The sequence below is a fragment of the Rhineura floridana genome, chromosome 8 (genome assembly GCF_030035675.1).
Source record: "Rhineura floridana isolate rRhiFlo1 chromosome 8, rRhiFlo1.hap2, whole genome shotgun sequence".
Lineage (NCBI taxonomy): Eukaryota > Metazoa > Chordata > Lepidosauria > Squamata > Rhineuridae > Rhineura > Rhineura floridana.
In genome coordinates, this window is record NC_084487.1 from 127,075,264 (window position 1) to 127,097,957 (window position 22,694).

The 22,694-nt window shown below is 41.7% G+C and overlaps 1 protein-coding gene across 2 annotated transcripts; it reads left to right on the forward strand.

Moving 5' to 3' along the window:
• The first annotated feature begins 10,832 nt into the window (after positions 1-10,832).
• UPK3A (uroplakin 3A) lies at positions 10,833-20,475 on the forward strand. 2 transcript variants are annotated; one of them, XM_061582413.1, is made up of 6 exons: positions 10,833-11,037; positions 14,109-14,264; positions 14,607-14,883; positions 16,666-16,748; positions 16,914-17,046; positions 18,249-20,475. In XM_061582413.1, the coding sequence occupies exons 1-6, from the start codon at positions 10,983-10,985 to the stop codon at positions 18,361-18,363; spliced, it is 819 nt and encodes a 272-aa protein (XP_061438397.1). In that variant the 5' UTR covers positions 10,833-10,982; the 3' UTR covers positions 18,364-20,475. The 2 variants fall into 2 exon arrangements, with proteins under 2 accessions (XP_061438397.1, XP_061438396.1); XM_061582412.1 differs by having other exon boundaries at positions 10,842-11,037; positions 14,604-14,883.
• The last annotated feature ends 2,219 nt before the right edge of the window (positions 20,476-22,694 follow it).

Sequence of the window (22,694 nt, forward strand, 5' to 3'; positions counted from 1 at the left end):
ATGGGCATACGTGAAGAAAGAGTTTTTGTTGCTTTTAGCCTCTCTTGCTAACCTCAGTTCATTCTCAGCTTTAGCCCTCCTGACGCCATCCCTGCAATTCCATGATACCTGCCTGTACTCTACCTTTGTGGCCTGGCCTTCTTTCCACTTCCTGTATGTGTCCTTGTTTGTTTTCAGGTCATCTCTAAGCTTTTTGTGAAGCCACATTGGCTTCTTCTGCTGTTTTCCCCCTTTTTTCCTTGTTGGAATTGCTTGCCATTGCGCTTTTAGAATTTCCTTGTTTAGAAACTCCCACCCATCTTGGACTCCTTTTCTCATTAGGGTCGCTTGCCATGGAACCATACTTACAAGTGTTCTGAATTTATTAAAACCAGCTTTCCTGAAGTCCAGGGTGCGCGTACGGCCAGGGCCAGCTCCAGGAATGCCAGGGCCCTTGGGCATCAGCTTGCCCTGGGCCCCGGCGTGTATGCATGTGTGCAACCCCCCCACCTACCTGTCTGCTGTCTTTTACTGTTGCCCTTAACAAAGATGGCGGCCGCGGTTTCCCTAAGGGAATGAAGCCTCCGCCGCCATCTTTGTTGATGGCACGCGTGTGTGCTACACGCGCGCATCTCTGCCATCAACTAAGATGGCGGCAGGGGCTTCATAGAATCATAGAATCATAGAGTTGGAAGGGGCCTTGTAGGCCATCGAGTCCAACCCCCTGCTCACAGCAGGAAATCCACAGCTAGAGCATCTCCCGCAGATAGCTGTCCAGCCTCTGCTTGAAGACATCCAGCGAAGGGGATCCCACCACCTCCCTAGGCAGTCGGTTCCATTGCCGAACTGCCCTTACTGTCAAAAAGTTCCTTCTAATGTCCAATCTGAATCTACGCTCCTGCAACTTAAAACCATTAGACCTAGTCCTACCCTCTGGGGCAGCAGAGAACAAATCTGTACTCTCCTCTATGTGACAGCCCTTCAGGTACTTAAAGAGTGCAATCGTGTCACCCCTCAGCCTTCTCTTCACCAGACTGAACATGCCAAGTTCCTTCAACCTTTCCTCATAAGACTTGTTCTCCATACCGGCTATCATCCTCGTCGCCCTCTTCTGAACCTGCTCTAACTTGTCTATATCTTTCTTAAAATGAGGTGCCCAGAACTGAACACAGTATTCCAGATGAGGCCTGACCAATGCAGAATATAGTGGGACTATTACTTCCCTCGACCTGGAAACTATAGCTCTGTTTATGCATCCCAAAACCGCGTTTGCCTTTTTTGCCGCAGCATCACACTGCTGGGTCATGTTCAACTTACGATCCACTACAATTCCAAGGTCCTTCTCACACACACTACTGCTAAGCCGGGTATTTCCCATCCTGTACCTGTGCATTTTGTTTTTGTGGCCTAAATGCAGAATCTTGCATTTGTCTTTATTGAATGTCATTTTATTAATTTCAGCCCAATTTCCTAGTCTATCCAGGTCCCTTTGAATTTTATTCCTGTCTTCCATTGTGTTAGCTATCCCTCCCAGTTTCGTATCATCTGCAAACTTCATAAGGCTTCCCTCCACCCCATCATCTAAGTCATTGATAAAAATGTTGAAGAGTATCAGCCCCAGGACAGAACCCTGTGGCACTCCACTCGAGACCTCCTTCCAGTCCAAAGCAGAGCCACCAACGACCACTCTTTGAGTACGGTTTTCCAACCAGTTGTGAATCCACCTGACAGTATTTCCATGTAGTCTGCATTTGACTAGTTTGCTAATCAAAAGGTCGTGGGGGACTTTGTCAAACGCCTTGCTGAAATCTAGATAGATGACATCTACAGCATTTCCACCATCTACTAAGCTAGTGACCCGATCAAAAAAAGAGATGAGTTTAGTTTGACAGGATTTTTCTTGACAAACCCATGCTGGCACCTTCTAATCATAGCATTGTCATCTAGATAGTTGCCAATGGACTCTTTTATTATCCGTTCAGTACCTTCATTAAGGGCAATGGTAAAAGACAGCAGACAGGTAAGTGGGGAGACGTGGGGGGATGTGGGGGGGCACGGATCATGGAAGGGGAGCGGAGGGGTGGCTGAGGGGCCCCCTGTAGCTCCAGGGGCCATCGGGCCAGTGCCCAACCTGGCCGCCCTTTAGAACCGGCCCTGCGTATAGCTACTCTATATTAAAAACAGTTAAAACAAATTACATTCACAGGAATAGGGTGAGTCCTGAAAACACACACCTCTTTACTCTGGCCTTTGACACATGAGGTATGTATTTTCAGGACCCACCCTATTCCTGTGAATGTAATTTCTGTTACCTATTTTTAATACTGAATTTTAAACTGCTGTATTGCACCCTGGGACCTGCTGTTGAAGGATGGGTAATAAATCAAGATGATGGTAACGATAATAATGTGGCGTGAGTTTAGTGTTACCCTGTTTTTTCTGGCCCTGTTTGTTTTCCTTTAGACCCCATCTGCCATACACAAATTCAGTAGACAATGTTTTTTCTCCACTGTGCCAGTAAAAATGTCACCACAAGAAATTATCTTTATGAGAAACCCAATCCACCAAGAAAAAGCCTCAATATTCTTTGCTTACAAGTGTTCAGTGGTATTTCTGTGTGCAACATATAACATCCATGGGATTTCCATAAACTAGCTAATCTACACTATATGTATGCATTCCAGCAGCCATCTGCATGAGTCTGTTGTAACAAAAACAGCAAAGTGTCTTGTGGCACATTAAAAATGAGCAGATTTATTGTAATGGACTGCAAAGTAAATATGATTTGTGCTACGTTATCACAATCTACTTGGAAGTCACTAGAGCCGCATAAACCCTGCTTATCTTTGAAGTGTATCGATGGAGCATGCAAGGCCTTGGCTTTCCAAACAAAGTACAAGAGATTTATGAGAAATTGGTGTGAATTTATACCAGCCAAGAAGGCAAGTACTTTTCTGAACTGGGTTTCTCACGCTGTTAATAGGGAGTTCCAAACAGTTCAGAACAGGATTAGTGGCATTCCAGTTTCATGCAGGCACAGTATTGCTTATTTCAATTAAATGTTAACCACAAATTCTAAAAATCAGGGTATTTATTTGGCATACAGTTGCCTCCCTATGTTGATTCCCACAAGGTTAAAAGAGAGACTGATGTAACAAATTAATATAGCAATGCAGTAACTTTACTTTGTATGAAATACAAACAAACTTGCCAATTTATTGTGGCATAAATTTTCATGGGCCAGAGAGCCCACTTTGTACAGTCTCTTCCTCCTCTTCCTCCTCCTCACATAAAGAGTGTGCACTGCAGGACCCACACTGTGCTTCCTAAGGGGCTAGTCACACATGCATGTACCTCATCTAATTATTTAGCACTTAATTGCTCACAAATGAATATGTTAGTTGATATGAGTCCTATTCAGTGGGCACACATGGAAGGCTGCCCAAAAAGTCCTTGTGCTTTTAGTGTGAAGGACTGAAGAGGGTTTCCAAATGCATTAGTTGAACATGCTTAGAGGCTTTTATTTGTCTTCAGCCAAATGTGCACAGAAGCCCCACTCAGACCTTGATGCTGAACACAGACAGATCTGAAGAGGAGCCTGTACATGCAGTGGAGTTGGTTTTTTTATCTGTGATGGCACATCCAAGCCACTATGTGATGGTGCAAGCATCATATTACAAGCATTCATGGGAGCACTCTTCTTAACTAGCAAAAAAAAAAAAAAAAAAAACTAGCGAAAACAACAACCCTAGCGCTAAATTCTGTGATTTTAACTTGAAAATAAAGTTCCATTGAAGGAAGCTTAATTCATGCACATTTCCTTGAGGACATAGGAGCATAGGAAGTTGCCTTATTCCAGGTCAGACCATTGGTCCATCTAGCCCAGTACTGTCTAAACTGTCTGATAGCAGTTCTCCAGGATTTCAAGCAGGGAGTCTTTCCCATCCCTACCTGGAGATGCGGGATATTGAACCAGGGACCTTCTGCAAGCAAGCAGATGCTCTGCCACTGAGCTAGAACCCTTTCACAAATACCTGAACTTTATTTCTCAGCACCCGATTCCTTGTGGTTGAATGTGTGAAATGACTCCCTTGAAAAGTATTGTTATCATTATTGATTACATTTATATACTCCCTTTCCTTCCTCAAGGTGGTGTACATGGTTCTCCACTCCCCATTTTATTCTCACAACCACCCTATGAAGTAGGTTAGGCTGAGAGGCAGTGGCTGGCCCAAGGTCACCCAGTGAGCTTCGTGGCTGAGTGGGGATTCGAAACTTGGTCTCCCAGGTCATAATCCAGCACTGTAATCATTACACTACGCCTGTGATGTAAGCTTTGTGACGTTCCTTTATACACACAAGTCACCACTTGATACAGAACGAGCTCTCAAAGGACCAAGTAATTTTAGTGGGATTCATACTCCAGTATTCAATAAATAGCACCCCAATGATTTTATTTTATTGTATTTATTTTTTCCGTACCATTTCTCCAAGGATGTGTTGCCTATTAATCACAGAGGATCACCTTTTTAGTCGAACAAAAGGATTGTAATCAATTAATCTGTTAGTGTCATCACTTTACAACTTTTGGTCAATTAAAAGAACCCCTCCCAATTCACCAAGCTACACACTTTTTAAAAAAAATCTAAATCTTAACCATTTTAATACAAAGTCAGTAAAAAACCTTAGTCAGCAAGTGTCATGTTAGCAGAAACATTTGAATAAGGGCCATGGCTAATTGATAGAATATATGCTTTGCATGCAACAGTTCTAGGTCCTAGACACTGCCACTGTAGACAATAGTGCCAGTAGTCTGATGTTCTCCATTCTCTCTCACACAGAAGAAAATGTCTCTTCTAAAATGATGCCTGTTATGACACATGGCTGCATCACTTAATAATAAACTCTGATGGATAATCAGCTAATCTTTAATTGGATATTGGCCCTAATAAATATTTCCAGTTATCTATATAGCTGTTTGTTTTGCTCTGTGATTAGCAGAAGGTAAATAAGCACATGTATGAATATTTGCATAATGTACACACTGCAAAATTGGGACCTTCTGACACAACATTCTGATTTAATTGTTTAGAGTCCTATTTGCTAGATGAGAAAAGTGGAACAGAGGAACTGAATTGCTTAAAGCAAAATCCTAACAATGCCAGTGTTCAAATTTGAAGAGAGTTCAGCAAGCGATTTGATCTTGGTGCAAAAGGAAGTAAGCTTTTATTTAGACCTTTTTTGTTTGTTGCTCAGCACACTTTTAAAGGCTCAAAATAAATAAAGCCAATAGAACCAAATGAGATTCCTCTTTGGTTTTCTTGTTAGCACAACAAAACTATGTTTGCTTTGTTGCCTCTAATTGTTTTGTAGTGCATGTAGCTGTAGGTCAATATAGTTCAGATTTCTACTGCAGTGATAAGATCAAGCAGGTGAATTTAACAGTGAAATCAAGGGATTTGTGAATTAATTATTTTATTCGTACACATGCATGCTATTGGAGATGTGCCATGTTATACCGTCTAAGAATCATGCCTGTGTTTCCTACATTTAAAAACACAACAAAAAGATTATCTAAAATATCTCTGCAGTAATTAATGTTATTATTACAACAACCCAGTCAGATAGGTCAGTATTATTATCCCAATTATTGCAGAGAGGGGGCTACAAGGGAGTGTCCATCTACTTAGCTGACTAGTGAAGGGGAAATTTAAATCAGGGACTTTCAACCCCTTGTCTCTTAGGTATTATGCAATATTGAATCTTTTGTTTCCGTCAAAGAATATGTGCTGTGAATCAGAGCTTGGAAAAGTTACTTTTTTGAACTACAACTCCCATCAGCCCCAGCCAGCATGGCCACTGGATTGGGCTGGTGGGAGTTGTAGTTCAAAAAAGTAACTTTTCCAAGCTCTGCTGTGTATGATAAGATATGCAATAAGGAATAACCTTGTCTTGGGGTGCATGTCTTGAATTACATATAGGAAATCTTTTGGCCTCTTATTTCATTTCAATGGATGTGCTCAAAATAAATTTAAATATTTCAGCTGCATGGTTCAGCTATAGCCTACTTGATCTTGTTCCCTTTCACATATTGCTGCTCAAGTGTAAATGGAGGGAGAGAGGGGAACTGACTATCTTTCCATAACATGGACTGTCTTTCCATGTTAGGTAGCCATGAACTCACTGAAGGGTGAGAATGTGGGGTGGTATCTGAGAGAAACAAAAAGTGTGTGAGAAAATGGCCTTGCTGACAAAATATTCTGCAGCTCTTACTCAGTGTATGTAGATTTTGGTATGTGAGCAATTCTTGCAGCCAGGTAGTAAATTATTCTATGACAGCAATACTTTGAGCAATGCTTCCCAATGGTGCAAGCTTCTTGTCCTCGTACAGCCAACATTTTAAAAATTAAATTAAATTACTTCACTATCAACATAGCTCAATGGAAGCAAAAAATAAATACATAAATTCCATGCCTAACTAGGAACAGAGCAAGAGTTTTCCATTGTAGAGATACAGGTATGGAAAGGGCCTAAACTATTAAATTTCTGCCTGTCAGATACCTGCCTGTGAGATTTTCCCCACAGCAGTATTCATAAAAATATTTAGTATTGATATTGTGTTTGAAATGTTTTATCTTGTGCCAGTCCTTACAACAACCCTCTAAGGTAGGTCAGAATTATTAGCAATGGATGAGGGTTAGAGACATTCCTAAAAATAAATGGTGACTTCCTAATTCAGCCTTCCCCAACTTGTTGACCTCCAGATGCTTTGGGCTGCAATTCCTATCAGCTCGAGCCAGCATGGCCAATGGTCAGGGATTATGTGAGCTGTAGTCTGGAGAGCACCAGGCTGGGGAAGGCTCATGGTTCAGTCTCTTAGCCACCAGCTTTAATAATGGCTATCTGTGACATTCAGAGTGCTGTTATTCACAGAAGTCATTCTGGCATTAATGGATTGTTGTTATGTGCCTTCAAGTCGATTACGACTTACGGCGACCCTATGAATCAGTGACCTCCAAGAGCATCTGTCATGAACCACCCTGTTCAGATCTTGTAAGTTCAGGTCTGTCGCTTCCTTATGGAACTGGGATCAAGACAAGTCTAATGGAACCTTAACAGGTTATCGCATTATATTCAATTTCTGTTCAAAGTCATATCAGTAGTATGTATATTTTATATTATATTTCCATCTTTCAAAAAAACATTTCATATTTTTATAAAAAAGACATAAAAATATATTGTATTATGTATTTGTTTAATTTCAGGCCACTGAAAAAGACAACTGTCGAAACGCGTCTGGCTGGACTTTTTTAACAAAAAATATATTTCTCTTTTCTCTATAAAAGAAACGGACCATTTGAACACAATTTGTACACGTCAGATACATTCTTCATGATGTATACTGTTTTAGTTACATACTTTTGAAAATCATAGTATCATGTTTGTCATTGTTTGACTTTTGTATGTTATACCTTTTATATTCCTTTTTATTGTATTTTTATATGTTTTATTAAATGTACACTGAGTATTCTCATAACTATATCAACCTTAATTTCTTAGTCCTACCTCCTGCTTCCTTATGGAGTCAATCCATCTCTTGTTTGGCCTTCCTCTTTTTCTACTCCCTTCTGTTTTCCCCAGCATTATAGTCTTTTCTAGTGAATCATGTCTTCTCATGATGTGTCCAAAGTATGATAACCTCAGTTTCATCCTTTTAGCTTCTAGTGATAGTTCTGGTTTAATTTGTTCTAACACCCAATTATTTGTCTTTTTCGCAGTCCATGGTTTCGCAGTCCATGGTATGCACAAAGCTCTCCTCCAACACCACATTTTTACCTGTCCAACTTTCACATCCATACATAGAGATTGGGAATATAATGGTCTGAATGATCCTGACTTTAGTGTTCAGTGATACATCTTTGCATTTGAGGACCTTTTCTAGTTCTCTCATAGCTGCCCTCCCCAGTCCTAGCCTTCTTCTGGTTTCTTGACTATTGTCTCCATTTTGGTTAATGACTGTGCCAAGGTATTGATGATCCTTGACAAGTTCAATGTCCTCATTGTCAGCTTTAAAGTTACATAAATCTTCTGTTGTCATTACTTTGGTCTTTTTGATGTTCAGCTGTAGCCCTGCTTTTGTGCTTTCCCCTCTAACTTTCATCAGCATTCGTTTCAAATCATTACAGGTTTCTGCTGATAGTATGGTATCATCTGCATATCTTAAATTATTGATATTTCTCCCTCCAATTTTCACACCTCCTTCATCTTGGTTCAATCCCGCTTTCCGTATAATACATTCTGCAGCTAGATCTGAACAGGATGGTTCACAACAGATGCTATTGGATGTCATTGATTCATAAGGTCATCATAAGGCGTAGTTGACTTGAAGGCACATAACAACAACAAAAAATATGTTAAACAAATAGGGTGACCCTTTCCGATTGGAAACCAATCGTTTTCTCCATATTCCGTTCTTACAGTAGCCTCTTGTCCATAGAATAGGTTGCGCATCAGGACAATTAGATGTTGTGGCACCCCCATTTCTTTTAAAGCATTCCATAGTTTTTCATGATCTACACAGTCAAAGGCTTTGCTGTAATCTATAAAGCACAGGGTGATTTTCTTCTGAAATTCCTTGGCCATCTGGCATTTCTCGCGCCATATGTGGTAAGAGCCTTTGTTGTAGAATCTTGAGCATTATTTTGCTTCCATGGGATATTAAGGCAATAGTTCGATAATTACTGCATTCCCTGGGATCCCCTTTCTTTAGAATTGGTATATATATGGAACGCTTCCAGTCTCTGGGCCATTGTTTAGTTTTCCATATTTGTTGACAAATTTTTGTCAAAATTTGGACAGATTCAGTCTCAGTAGCTTGTAGCAACTCTATTGGTAAGCTATCTGTTCTGGTGATTTGTTTCTTCCAAGTATTTTAAGAGCAGCTTTGACCTCACATTCTAAAATTTCTGGTTCTTCATCATATGGTTCCTCCGTGAATGAATCTGTCATCCTGGCATCTTTTTTATAGAGTTCTTCAGTGTATTGCTTTCATCTTCCTTTTATTTCATCTTGGTCAGTCAGTGTGTTCCCCAGTTGATAATTCAACATTCCTGCTCTTGGTTTAAATTTCCCTTTCATTTCTCTAATCTTTTATTGATTGATTGATTGATTGATTGATTGCACTTGTATACCGCCCCATAGCTGAAGCTCTCTGGGCAGTTTACAGCAATCAAAAACATTAAAACAAATATACAATTTAAAAACACATATTTTAAAAACAATTTAAAACACAATTTTAAAATTTAAAACAATATAAAAACAATTTAAAACACATGCTAAAATGCCTGGGAGAAGAGGAAAGTCTTGACCTGGCGCTGAAAAGATAACAGTGTTGGCGCCAGGCACACCTCCTCAGGAAGATCATTCCATACTTTGGGGGCCACCACTGAGAAGGCCCTCTACCTTGTTGCCAGCCTCCGAGCTTCCCTTAGAGTAGGCACCCGGAGGGGGGCCTTTGATCTTGAATGTAGTGTACGGGTGGGTTCATATCGGGAGAGGTGTTCCATCAGTTATTGTGGTCCCAAGCCATGTAAGACCAGCACCTTGAACTGAGCTCGGAAACATACAGGCAGCCAATGCAAGCGGGCCAGAATTGGTTTTATATGTTCGGACCGTCTGGTCCCTGTTACCAATCTGGCCGCTGCATTTTGCACAAGCTGCAGTTTCTGAACCATCTTCAAACGCAGCCCCACGTAGAGCGCATTGCAGTAATCTAATCTGGAGGTTACCAGAGCGTGGACAACTGAAGCCAGGTTATCCCTGTCCAGATAGGGACGTAGTTGGGCCACCAACCAAAGTTGGTAGAAGGCACTTCATGCCACCGAGGCTACCTGAGCCTCAAGTGACAGAGATGGAACCTTTTGGAATAGGGCTCTTGTTCTTCCCTTTTTGTTGTCCTCTTCTATTTCTATACAATAACTATTATAATAGTTCCCTTTGTCCCTACGTACTAGTCGCTGTATTGTTGCATTTAGGGTTCTGACAGTGTTTCTCCTTTTGCTTTTGCTTCCCTTTTTAACCATTTTAAGAGTTTCCTCAGTCATCCATTGAGGTCTTTCCCTCTTTTTAATTGGAGGTATTGTCTTTTTGCATTCTTCCCAGATAATGTCTCTGACTTCACTCCATAGTTCTCTGTCAACTAAGTTTAAAGCCTCAAACCTGTTCCTTATTTGATCTTTATATTCTTCTGGGATGTTATTTAAATTGTATTTTGGCATTATGATTGCTTTGTTGGTCTTCTTTAGCTTTACTCTGATTTTCGATACGACCAGTTCATGATCTGTACTGCAGTCTGCTCCTGGTCTTGTTGTCGCAGAAAGTATGGAACTTCTCCATCTTCTACTACCAATTATATAATCAATTTGATTCCTATATTGACCATTTGGTGATGTCCACGTGTACAGTCGTCTTTTCAGTTGCTCAAAAAAAAGTGTTCACAAGAAACAAATTATTGGCTTCACAGAATTCAATAAATAAATAAATGATGATGATGATACCAGAATATTATTTTCCTTCCTGATTTATTATGCATTTTTTCATTGCAAAACATCCTGTGCAAGGGGGTTGCCTTTTAACTTTAGAGTAAGCAGCAGCTTTCTTTGGGAAACTAACTCCCATCTCAGCAACCCTAAAAAATGATACCTTGCTGAAAGAATATTGTGGAATAGAAGGGCTAGAGTCTGCGTATACTGGGTGAGGCAGTCACTGCCTCCCTTCCGCAAATTAGACACAGATGATAATGTGTGTTGGAGCAGGGAGGAGAAAGGGCAGGTGCAAGCTGGCTTGAAAGGGAGCAGAAAATAAGTTGCCGATTGGTGGAACAGAGCAATTAGTGGAGGGTGTAGAGCAGTTGATATTGATAGGGGTAGAGGGGGAGGCAGCTTGGGAATCAGTCATTTCTGAGTTTGAAATAGCTGCAGTAGGGCTTCTTGTATTGGCTGATTATGTGGGGCCTGTGGTTTGGGCTGATTTTTTGCTCTTTCTGGCACCTCTGTATAGGTAAGGCATTGCCTGTTTGTTTGTTACCCTGTTTCCTACTACTGTTTTTGTTGCACAGCTGTAATTAGTAGGTTCTTCATAGAAACTCCTGTATGAGAAATATTCTTTTTCTGGGATTCAGAGTGGCAGATACTTTTTTAGGAAAGAAGTTTCACCTATAGTAATCTTAAGTATATATTTATTTGGAAACAAGCCCCATTGAGTTGAATGGGTCTTGCCTTTAAGTAAGTATGCCTAGAACTGTCCACTTCTCCACGGTTTAGAAAACAAACCTGGTTGTCTGCATTCCTCTTTCAGTACAAGATGCCAGGGTATTAAGTGCTTTAAAGATAGACTGTAATAGGGTCACTTGGTCATTGTTGACCTCACTGTATGTATTTATTCTCTTCTTATCTGGGAGTTTGCTCTCCTTTTTTCACTATTACCTTAATTCGATAGGACACGCTCCCAGGTCAATGTAATTATTACAGCCTTTTCTATTAGTCTTGGTAAACTCAGATAGTAAAATAGATACAAGATACATATCTGGTAAACTAAATATTAGTTTAAATTTACTTACTCCTCCCTCCACGTGGTTTATTAATTAATATAACACATAGATTAAAAATGTCATTTTTCATAGAAGTGCATGTGTTAAAAGTCTTGCATCGCATCACAAACAATATTTACTAGTGGCATCTGACAATGTGATGCTGATTGTGTTAATTCTGGCCTTGCACATTTATGCAACCAAGTACAACAAGAGGTATTAGCAGCATAAGTTGCTGCAGTGACTTCTGGAGGTGTTGATGCTCTGCAGTTTAATCTAAACAGTTAACAATAGGCACGGGAGGTGAGGGTGTATTATTTTCCGAGTTAGGTGACTTGCACTAAATTGGCAAGGGTTTCTAATCCCCGGTTATTTAGTTATCGCAACAACTAAAGAGTTTTCTCCCCTGGAAAAATATATGCAGGGAGTGGGAAAGCAGGCATGGTTTTTGTGTGAATGGATTGGTGAGCTTGCTTCTGGGACTAACTGCAAATTCCTGGGTTTAGGGGCATCCAGTTCCTTCATTTTTTGAGCTTATATTCACTTAGTTAGTGGACTACAAGGTTCTAATAAAAACCAAAGTAGGTCCTTTAAACCTAAAGTCTGCCCACCCCTGGAATACAATATAGGGTTTATGTGCCTGTAATACAGACTTTTGATAGGGAAAAACCTTAATGATGAGCAGACCCCGTTGATGTTCTACACAACTGAAATATAGGAACTCTCCTCACTGTTGCATCTGGTTCCTGGCTGGGTTTTGTGTGTGAACTCATTGGGGCCTGCTTCTGAGTAATCATCGGATTGCATACCTTAACTAGTTGCAGCTGTAAAGGATGGGAAAGTGCTGATGACCAAAGATATATCCGCCATAATTGTTAAAGGAACAGGGCCACACAAACTACCATCTTGAATGGTGTATTGTAGTCATAATGTTGCTGACTTCTGTAACTTGTGGTGTAGCTTAAAGGAAACGGCTCTGCAAAAATAAAAGAGCCTTAACATTGTTAGTGGTGCTTGTGAATATTCAGACTGCCTCACATGTGTTCTGTAATCCTCACAACAATCCTGTAAAGAGGATCAGTATTATTATTATGCCAGTATTGCAGATGGGGAGGGGGGAGGAGTGGGAACTGACTGAGTAACATAAGGTTGCCCTGTTTTATTTGTTTTTGTTAAATGAATATACTATTCACACAGTGGTTTATTTGTTAAATTATAAACTGCTTATACAGGGCTTTACAAACCCATATAAATTTTAAAAAATAACTAAAATCCCAGAATTTGAATAGTAAAAACAATGGGTTGTAGTCAACTAAGTCCAACCCAGAATAGACCCGCTGAAAATGAACGAGTGTGAGGGTTTTGCAGAAAAGCTGTTTTAAAGGATAGAATGAGGGAGGGAGAATTGTGTGAGCACCATTGGCAGCCCTCTTCTGAAACAGTTCTTGTGCCCAATACCAAATTCCTCTTTTAACTTGGAAGTTTTAGGAATCTGGGAGCAAGGGACTGTGGGAACATATTATAGTGGTTGAAGGGATCTGGAGACCATCAGTAGCTTTGCATGCACTATCTAAAAATTAATAGGAGAGAAAGACTAATGTAGATTTCAAAATGTACAAAAGATCACCAGAGGTACCCTTTCTCTGGATGGGTATCTATCTTGAAGAAAGTGTGTCTCCCACCCGTGTGAAGCAGCCCTACGGGGCCTGTTCTAAAAGGTGGGGCACTGGCCCTAGGGCTACAGGGGCCCCTGAGGGGCCCCTCTGCTCCCCTTTCACAGATCGCACGGCGAGAGCTTCACAGCGCCTGCCATTCCCTTGCTTAACCTACCTTGTCCTGCGGTTGCACACGCAGTGCTGCCCTTAACAAAGATGGTGGCTGAGGTTTCCCTAAGGGGCTGAAGCCTCTGCTGCCATCTTGGCTGATAGCACTCATGCGTTCTGCGTGCGTGCATCCCTGCCATGAACCAAGATGGCGGCAGAGGCTTCAGCCCCTTAGGGAAACCTCGGGCACCATCTTTGTTAAGGGCAGTACTGCGTGTGCAACCCTAGAACAAGGCAGGTTAAACAAGGGAATGGCGGGGCATGCAATCCGTGGCAGCGATCCTGCCACAAATCACGGAAAGGGAGCGCCAGGGCCTGGGGCAGGCATGTGCCCAAGGGCCCCAGCATGTCTGGGGCCAGCCCTGTAGCCCTATATGAAGATCCCGGCTGGATCAGGCAAATGGCCCATTTAGTCCTGCGTCCTGTTCTTACAGTGGTCAGCCAGATGAAAGCAGGACTGGAATGTAACACAGCTTTCCTCACTTGTGAGTCCCAGCAACTGGCCTTCAGAGGCCCATTGTCTCTGACAGCGGAAGCAGAACATACACAGCCACTGTGGTTGGTAGCCTCTAAAAATGTGATGGTCATGAGGCGGCTGTATGTATGCTCCATCCCATAAGTTCAAAGGGTATAACTGCTTCTTGCTTGGATGTAAGGTGTTGAATGATTCTTGACTGATTGTTCTAAAATTATCAAGTAACTTTTTTCTTCATCACAAGCCCAGACTCTGAGACCACAAATTGCAAACCACAAATTGGCCACAAACAATCCCACCCTCACGACAGTTGCTCTAGAGAAGCCCTTCTGTGTGTTCGATGGCTTGATGTTGAAAGGAACATCCTATGAGGTATACCTGTATACCATGGTTGACTCTGGTAAGTGTCTGCTTGATGTGTCTGTCTTTGTTAAAAGGTAGCCTGCACAAGTTGGTTTTATATGGTTCGGAACTGGAGTAGTCGGGTCTTTAGGGAAGACATTGCTGACAGCAAGTTCCACTTGGATGAAATAGTTTGGAATGGGGGGAAAATGGGTCGATATCATATGCAGATTGGCATCAGCCTGTGAAAACTATTTTCTAAAATGGCCACCGGCCATCCTCTTGTAGTGGCAGGAGAAAAACGCAACAGACCTGTTATAAATAAACAAGTAGTGCTCCTGAATGCCATGTACAAATTGTCATGTGAATTCTTTGTATGTGTCCATTTCTGCTGCAGCAGGTACTTCAAGACCATCTGTTACAGACAACCGTAGCAAACCTCTCAATGCTACTTTCCAACAAACCAATGGAGGACAAAGTGGGCCTTACAAAGCTGCAGTGTTTCATGCTCCAAACTGTGCATCTCCTCCTAAGCTGTCTGACGCTGCTGATGCTACCAAAGCATCTGCAGTCATGACTCAATATCTGATCAGAGTTGGTGATGATGCAGCTTGTCTGTACGACCCAAACTTTCTGGAAGCTTGCAATTCACCTCTTTCTCAAGATACAGTGTACAGGTATAAATAGCATACAGGTATAAATTTCTTAGAATGCCTTCCAAGATGACTTTTAAAACATGGATACCCAGGATATTCGGAAAGGGACAGAGTACCCTCTATCTAAGATAATGGTGGCACAAGTATGAACCTGCCGGGAATTAAGATCAACACCAGAGGTCTTTCTCCAGGTATCCCCATGAGGTACCTCCACAAAGTGAAATTGGGTGTGATTGGCAGCCGGGGAGAGGGTGAGATCTCAATGATAGAGCCCAATTTGTGAAATCCGTCTCCTTAACAAGGAAAGGACTCATTCTTCTGTCATTCAGCAAATAAGTTGAAACTTGTTTACTGAGTCTTTTAATAGCTTTTATTCTTATTACTTTATTGCTGCTGCTTTTTAATTATTCTAAAAGTATGTTAAGTATTCTAAACCACGCTTCACTCAACAGATTTCAGAGCAGTATGCAGCAGCAAAAATACAATATTATATCCTCAAAGCAGCAATACAAGTTAGGAAATAGACTACAAAACTATTAACCAAAATGGATTTCATAAAACCTGTTAAAAATGCCTGGGGATATAAAATGCCTTGATCTGATGCTGGAAAGATTGAAAGAGTGGTGCCTTTCCTTGGGAGGGTATTCCAGAGCTGGGACACCACCACAGACAGGGCCTCCCTCCCTTTTGCTAACCTCTTTTGCTTCAGAGTCATCGTTACTGTTTCTGCTGCTGTTTTGTAAGCTGCTTTGAGTATTTAGAACAGCTTATACAGTTTTGACCTGCATTTTGCTCTGACGACAAAAAAGTTATTTTCTGACTACTTTGGAGCCTTACTGGCAACCCTGTCAATCACTTGTGGAAGCCTGTGGTAGATTAGTAAAATGTGAATATGGGCTAAGACTCCAAATTTAATAGGTCGACTTCGTTAAGAACATCGTATGCCAAGGGTGTCTGGGGGGGAGCAAGGGGGACCATTCCCCTCACCCAGAGCTTGGAAAAGTTACTTTTTTGAACTACAACTCCCATCAGCCCAATCCAGTGGCCATGCTGGCTGGGGCTGATGGGAGTTGTAGTTTAAAAAAGTAACTTTTCCAAGCTCTGCCCTCACCCCCCGGAGAAATCTAAATGTAATGGGAGGTAGAATGGATTGCCAATGACCTGCAGTAACAATTCATAGAACTCCCCCCCCCAATATTTCTGTGGACGCTCTTGTCATCTGCAATATAAAGGAAGGGCGACAACGTCCAGCTGAACTCCTCTGCTTTCAGAGGGCAATATTTTTTAATGGAGTTGCATTCTGGAAGTGGGATCAGGAAGGTTCCTCTTCCACTGGAAACATACTTAGTATATTAATGGCCGGATTAAATGTTCAACAGAGACCTAAGGGTGGGAATTTGAGACTCTGCCATAAACTGTTACAAAGTAGTCATGGAATGTCTTAGCAGGTTTCCCCATTTGCTGCATTTCCCCTGCAACCTCCTTTTCCCTAGCAGAGAATCCAGATGTGTTAGCTGGGGGGCAGTGGCAAGGATGCAGGGGGAGGGCAAGGAAGCTGGGAAGAAGCCATCTCATGATCATTTTGCAGCTTTTCAGCAGAGATCCAGATTCTCAGAGCAAGTCTTAATCAAAACTCCAACTTCACCCCTGGAAGACCCCAGGGTCTTAATGGGTTACTGTCCCTGCCTAAACTGTAGCACCTCTGTTAGCAGTTCTGGGGGAAAGAGGCTAGGGTTTTGGTGTGTTAAGATGTTGTTTCCTGTTATTGGAAAGGTAAAGTACTTTCCTTATTCTTGTTTTCAGGTTTAAATACCTCCTTGTAGACAGAACAGCTGGTGTCATGAAAGGCCAGACTCTCTGGTCTCATCCAATCAAAACCAGAAGGGGTAAGTACGTACCTTGGGGGTGGCATTTTTGGCTTTGTGGTTCAGTGGTCTTATTCTGAACCCTCCAGTTAAAAACAAGGTACTTATTGCTGTTTGTTCCTTCATTGTCCTACCTAAATAGCTAGGTAGTACATAAAGCTCACAACATTCTGCCTATCTTTCTAGTGAAGCAGTCCTCTACCATTGACACTTGGCCAGGTCGGAGAAGTGGCGGAATGATAGTTATCACCTCCATCCTGAGTGTGCTAATGTTCATCGTAGTGGTTGGATTTGTTGCTGCTATCCTTTTGGCTGTAACGTGAGTATCTTTTGTACACTGCTTTGTCTCAACCCATTATTAAGACACAGATCTAATGACACCCCACCCCCCACTGAAAACCTCAAGTGCACTATTGCACATGGGAAGGAAGCATGAGGTGTCCCTGGGACGTCTTTACGGCAGAAAAAGGCTGTCCTAGCTATGGCCTTATTACACCAGTAAGGGAGCATCTCTGAACTGTGAGGCTCTGGAAGCTGACCAATGTGCCTTTCTGTTCCACCTGAGGTTTGAAGTCCATCTGAGGTACCATTAATTTGTCCTGATCACTTATGGGAAATAGGACTGCTTTGCACATGTATGATCATGTAATGGCTGCAATGTCCATCTTGCTTCAAACTATGCATCCAGTGAAACTGGTTTATACTTTTGAGTGAGTTAGTGATCAAGGTATTGAATGATGTGCAAAGTTCTACACCTAGGAAAAAGAAACCAAATGCACAGTTATAAAATGGGGATACTTGATTCAGCAATACTACAAGCGAGAAGGATCTTGAGATTTTTGTTGATCACAAGCTGAATAGGAGCCAACAGTGTAATGTGGCTGCAGAAAAGACAAATGCTATTTTAGGCAGCATTAACGGAAGTATAGTTTCCAAATCACATGAAGTATTGGTTCCCCCCTATTCCGCACTGGTTAGACCTCACCTTGAGTACTGCATCCAATCCTGGACACCACACTTTAAGAAGGATGCTGACAAACTGGTACAGGTTCAGAGGAAGGCAACAAGGATGATCACGAGACTGGAAACAAAGCCCTATGAGGAGAGACTGAAAGAACTGGGCATGTTTAGCCTTGAGAAGATAAGAGTGAAGGAGAGATATGATAGCACTCTTCAATTACACGAAAAGTTGTCACACAGAGGAGGACCAGGAGCTCTTCTCAGTCAACTCAGAGTGCAGAACACGGAATAATGGGCACAAGTTATAGGAAGCCAGATTTCAGCTGAATATCAGGAAAAACTTCATAACTGTTAGAGCAGGATGACAGTGGAACCAATTACCTTGGGAGGTGGTGGGCTCTCCCAACACTGGAGGCATTCAAGAGGCAGCTAGACAGCCACCTGTCAGGTATGCTTTAACTTGGAGTCCTGCATTGAGCAGGGGGTTGGACTGATGGGCAGCTTCCAACTCTACTGTTCTATGATTGTGTGATTCTGTGATCCCTCCCTTCTCTCTCCCAGGCCATCAGAAGAGACTCCCACTGAGATGAGATATGAATCCCAAACTACCCAACTGGCTGTCCCAAGAGTACTAGAAATGTCTGAGTCACACCTAATAGCTTCTCCCATCCACTGAAGATGTTCTTCAAGACTGAAAAGGTTGAAGTCCAGTTGTGAATATTCTTGATGACTGCCTTTGAAATCTTCCAAATGCTGTGATAGGAACTTATGCATAAAGAACTGCATGTCTTTAAAAAACTGAACAATGTGATGCATCCCATTAATAGAACGGCAGTATTCCTGCACTCTCTACAGTGACGGATTTAAGCATATGGCTCAACTCTGATCCTCCCTATTTTTTTTAATTAAAGAACCTTTTCTGGTGGATGGTCCCAAAGAATATTCTAATATTCATTTAAGTTAGGGGTAGCCAACATGGAGCCCTCCAGACGTTTTGGACTACACCTCGCATCAGCCCCGATAGCATGGCCAACTGAGAAGGGAGGTGTAGTCTAAAACATCTGAAGGGCACCATGTTGGCTACCCCAGACTAAAGTTATACATGTAAACTTTTACAGCTATCAGAGCTGATGCTGTATTTACGTTCCAGTTTAAAAAATGGAGTTTTGAGTTCTTGGAATCAATGCCAGTAGAAAACAGCAGGGGCAACAATGGCCACAAATCTGAAAATAACTGTCTGTATCACCTCTGTCCTTGGGTGAAACTTAACAGCTGTGTAACACTTCTTCTGACATGCTAGTCTTCCATTTGCATGTTTACATACTCCTTGCAATGAAGCTGGTAGGTGAAGCATGAGTAAAAACGCCTATTTAGCTGCGTTCCCCAGTTGTAACTTGTATAACACTTTTACTGTCTTGTTTCAGACGCTGAAATTAAGCCATTTTCACTCACCCTGGCTTATTTCAGGCATATCGGAAAACCATGATTTCCTATTATGAGTGAGCCTTGGGCTCACTCGTTCTACCTCTGCAGAAAATGGTGAACTCTGACAAACCCTGGCTTAATGATCATGCTAGGATCTTTGGGCTTGTTCACATAAGCTGCAGTTTAAATAAAGAATTGCCAGATGTCATGGGGAATTGTAATCGGTTTAAAATGGAAAGTGGATGCTTTTCATTTCCTTCTTGCAGGTGCAGAAGCATGGCTCATTCTTATAATGGTAGACATAGTTTCCCCTTTGTCTAAACCATGCCTATATGTTGCATTGAATAAGCTTCTTGTTGTAACTCATTGATTCAAAGTCAGCTTCATAAAGAATGCCCCAGAATGAGGTAGAAATGGACTCTACACTGCTACTTTAGATTGCAAGTTGGAATGCCATGCTTTTGGTAATGTACTGCAGTATAAACTCTGTGAAGGTTAGTGGTTGGTACGACAGGGGGACACATTCCAACTCAGAATGTTGTACTGTCTCTCCTCCCCCCTTTTTGCAGGAAGCTTTGGAGAAGCTTTCAAAACTGACAACTCCCATATGAGGCCTGAATGAATAGTATCACTTCACAAGTCACCGCATAGATCAGCCTGATGTGTGAATTAGGCTCTTAATGGACATAATGACTGACTCTTAATAGGGGTTTTAACTACTGTGTACAGTGGAGTTTAATCTTGAAGAAGTGGCAGCTGCAGCCATAGACCATTTCATATAAGACATTCTCAGCACCAGGAAATGCTGGCAGTATTGTGACAGGATGACACTCAAAAGACATAAGCCTGAAGCCTATGCTTGGGGTTACCACTTTTCAGTTCTTTAATTTGCAGATGACCCTACCATATTCAAGACTGATAACTCTGCAATCCTAGAATTTACTAATCTGTTTAAGTATGTTGAACCCTATATTATTCATTATAAGAAATGCAATTTAGTTCTTGTGTTGTATATCAAGTAATGTGAACAAAAATGTGTGTAATTTCTAGAAAATTAACTTGACAGTCGCAAACCTGGAGGAATGTGCTATGCTTCCTGCGCTCAGCTTGCCTTGAAGACATCTGAAGTCCCACATGCTGCAAACAATTTCCTCCTTTACTCTTGAAAGTGTTTGCCATTCACATAGCACTGCCCCCTGGTAGCTACTCTTTCAATCATACAGAAACTGTTGTCATGAGCTTGATAGGAACGATCCCAGCAACCCAAATTCAAGGTTATTTAGGGGAGGGGTACTTTTACCAAGTAATTTATGGCATCCAGTAAGTCAATTAGTTAATTACTATTAAAGCCATAAAAACCACAGCTAGAGAAATGTGTGTGTTATAATTATGAATGGATTTTCAGTTCAGTGGAGGAAGTCTTTTCAAAGATGATGTGTTCTTTTTTAAAAAAACAATATGGACAAATGCTGTACTCATTTTTTTACTTTTGCCCCCACTGGGTTTGCAAAGAGACAATATAGTGTTTGGGTCAAAAAAAGGTTAGACATACATAAGCCTATGCCATTAATGTATAGCACCCAAAGGTATCTGATAGAGTACGAAATGTCAACACATGTTACAAGCCAAAACATTGAATGGGTTCTAATATATCTTGTAAATCAGGAGTGGGGAAAATCCAGCCTGTTAACCAAATTTGCCCCAGTCCCAGTTTGGCCCACAAGGCCATTTCTCCCCAACCCTGCCTGATCCAACAGGTACCAACAGAGCCAGATCGGCAGTGTGACTGCAACTTGATTGTGCAGCCAATGAATGGAGAAAACATCTTTGCCAGCCCAATGCTTGGCAGTGCCCAAGTGCCTGACAACTTACTAGCTATTGGGCTCTTGGGAAGCACTGCTAAGAGACTTTGACGGGTGGGTGTCATCAGTTTGCCCCACTCACTTGTCAAAGTTAGCCATGCTTGGGCCCTTCTTGCTGCCCTGGGCTCTGTCTGGGAGGAAGGGTGGGATATAAATTCAATAAATATATTTATAAATAAATAGATGAAAGAAAGAAATCTGGCCTGCTGGGCCAAAAAGGTTCTCCAGCCTGGTTGTAAATTAAGATTTTCTAGTGGTGAAAGTTGTGTGAATTCCACTGGCTTTCTCTAGCCAATTTGCATTCTCTATGCGTCATTGCGATGAGAATGCTACGAAACATAGTCTGGGGCTCTAGCAAGGAACACCCTGTACTTAACTATGATGTAGTTAAAGATTATAGGTCAACAAAGCATGTAACTGAACCTGTTTGTAAAGATCATAAACTTTGAAAAAAATGGAATGAAAGGTGGGGACAATGGTGAAAAGATAAAACTGGACAGGATTTATCTTTCTGCTCTGATAATAGATTAGAAGTCCACTTAGTTCACATCAGATTTGTCCGGTCAGGCTAGTACAGGTGTTTAAAAATATATTGGACTATAGTTTGAGAATGAGGAACCCTTGCTATTTAATGCAGCACTGAGTTTTGTCCTAAAACTAGGAAACACTTTCAGACATCCCACTTTAAATGGAAAGGCAACACCAAATTATCTCTGGAACATATACTGCAAGCATGGGGAACCTGTGGCCTTCCAGGTATTGTTGGACTACAGCTCCAGCTAGCAAGGCCAATGGTCAGGGATCATGGGAGTTGTAATCCTGCAGTTGTAATCCTGGGACGGCCACAAGGTTCCCTATCCCTCATATACAGATTTATTCAACTGAAGCATGGGGGAGGGGGGGAGGGAGAGATGCAAAGCGAGTATAAGAATCAAGGCAATGCAATGCTACTCTGAGGTGTTCTGTTTGTATGCTCCTTTGTACGCACAGGTTAAGGGGAGGAGGATCCCAGAATTCTGGAATTGGGCCTCTAAAGCCAGACAAAAACAAAGTGGGATAAAGGAAACGCCAGTGTAGAAGCTGGGTTTGACTACTTTTTCAGATCTGTAATCTGATCTCTGACAGAACATGGACATCTGCAGGAGAGTGGTGGCCCCTGGATGAACCATAGGCCCTTGGTTCCTAGTTTTCTTTTTTTTTTAAAGTAAGTTTCTAACATTTGTAGAACCCAGCATATGAGGCAAAAGACATAGGCACTAGTCACCTCACTTGTTTTGTGGGAAACTAGCCTGCTCCCACATTTTAGCATTTTTAGCCAATGGATGAAAGCAGATCTAGCCAATTAGCGAAAGAGAACGCCAGAGTGCAATGTGCATTGTCTAAACAAGTGCTTCCCAAACTCACCCCCCCCCACACACACAGACCACTTGAAAATTGTTGCTGGTCTTGGTGGACCACTGGACTATTATTCTGCCTGTTATAGCAATTGTAATGCACTGTGCTGGGTGCGGTATGGTTTTGAAGTCTATTTTTATTGCTTCTTTTCCTTCTTGTATTTTATAGTATTACAATTTGCATTCCATAGAATTTAAAGCTGTGACTGGAGAATTGTGTCAGCTCAAAACGAGATGAAGTCACAAAAACAGGAGTTTGTGATCTCTCATCCAGGTTTTATTTCTACAAAAATGCATTTGGTTGGTTTTCTACGCTTGCAGACATT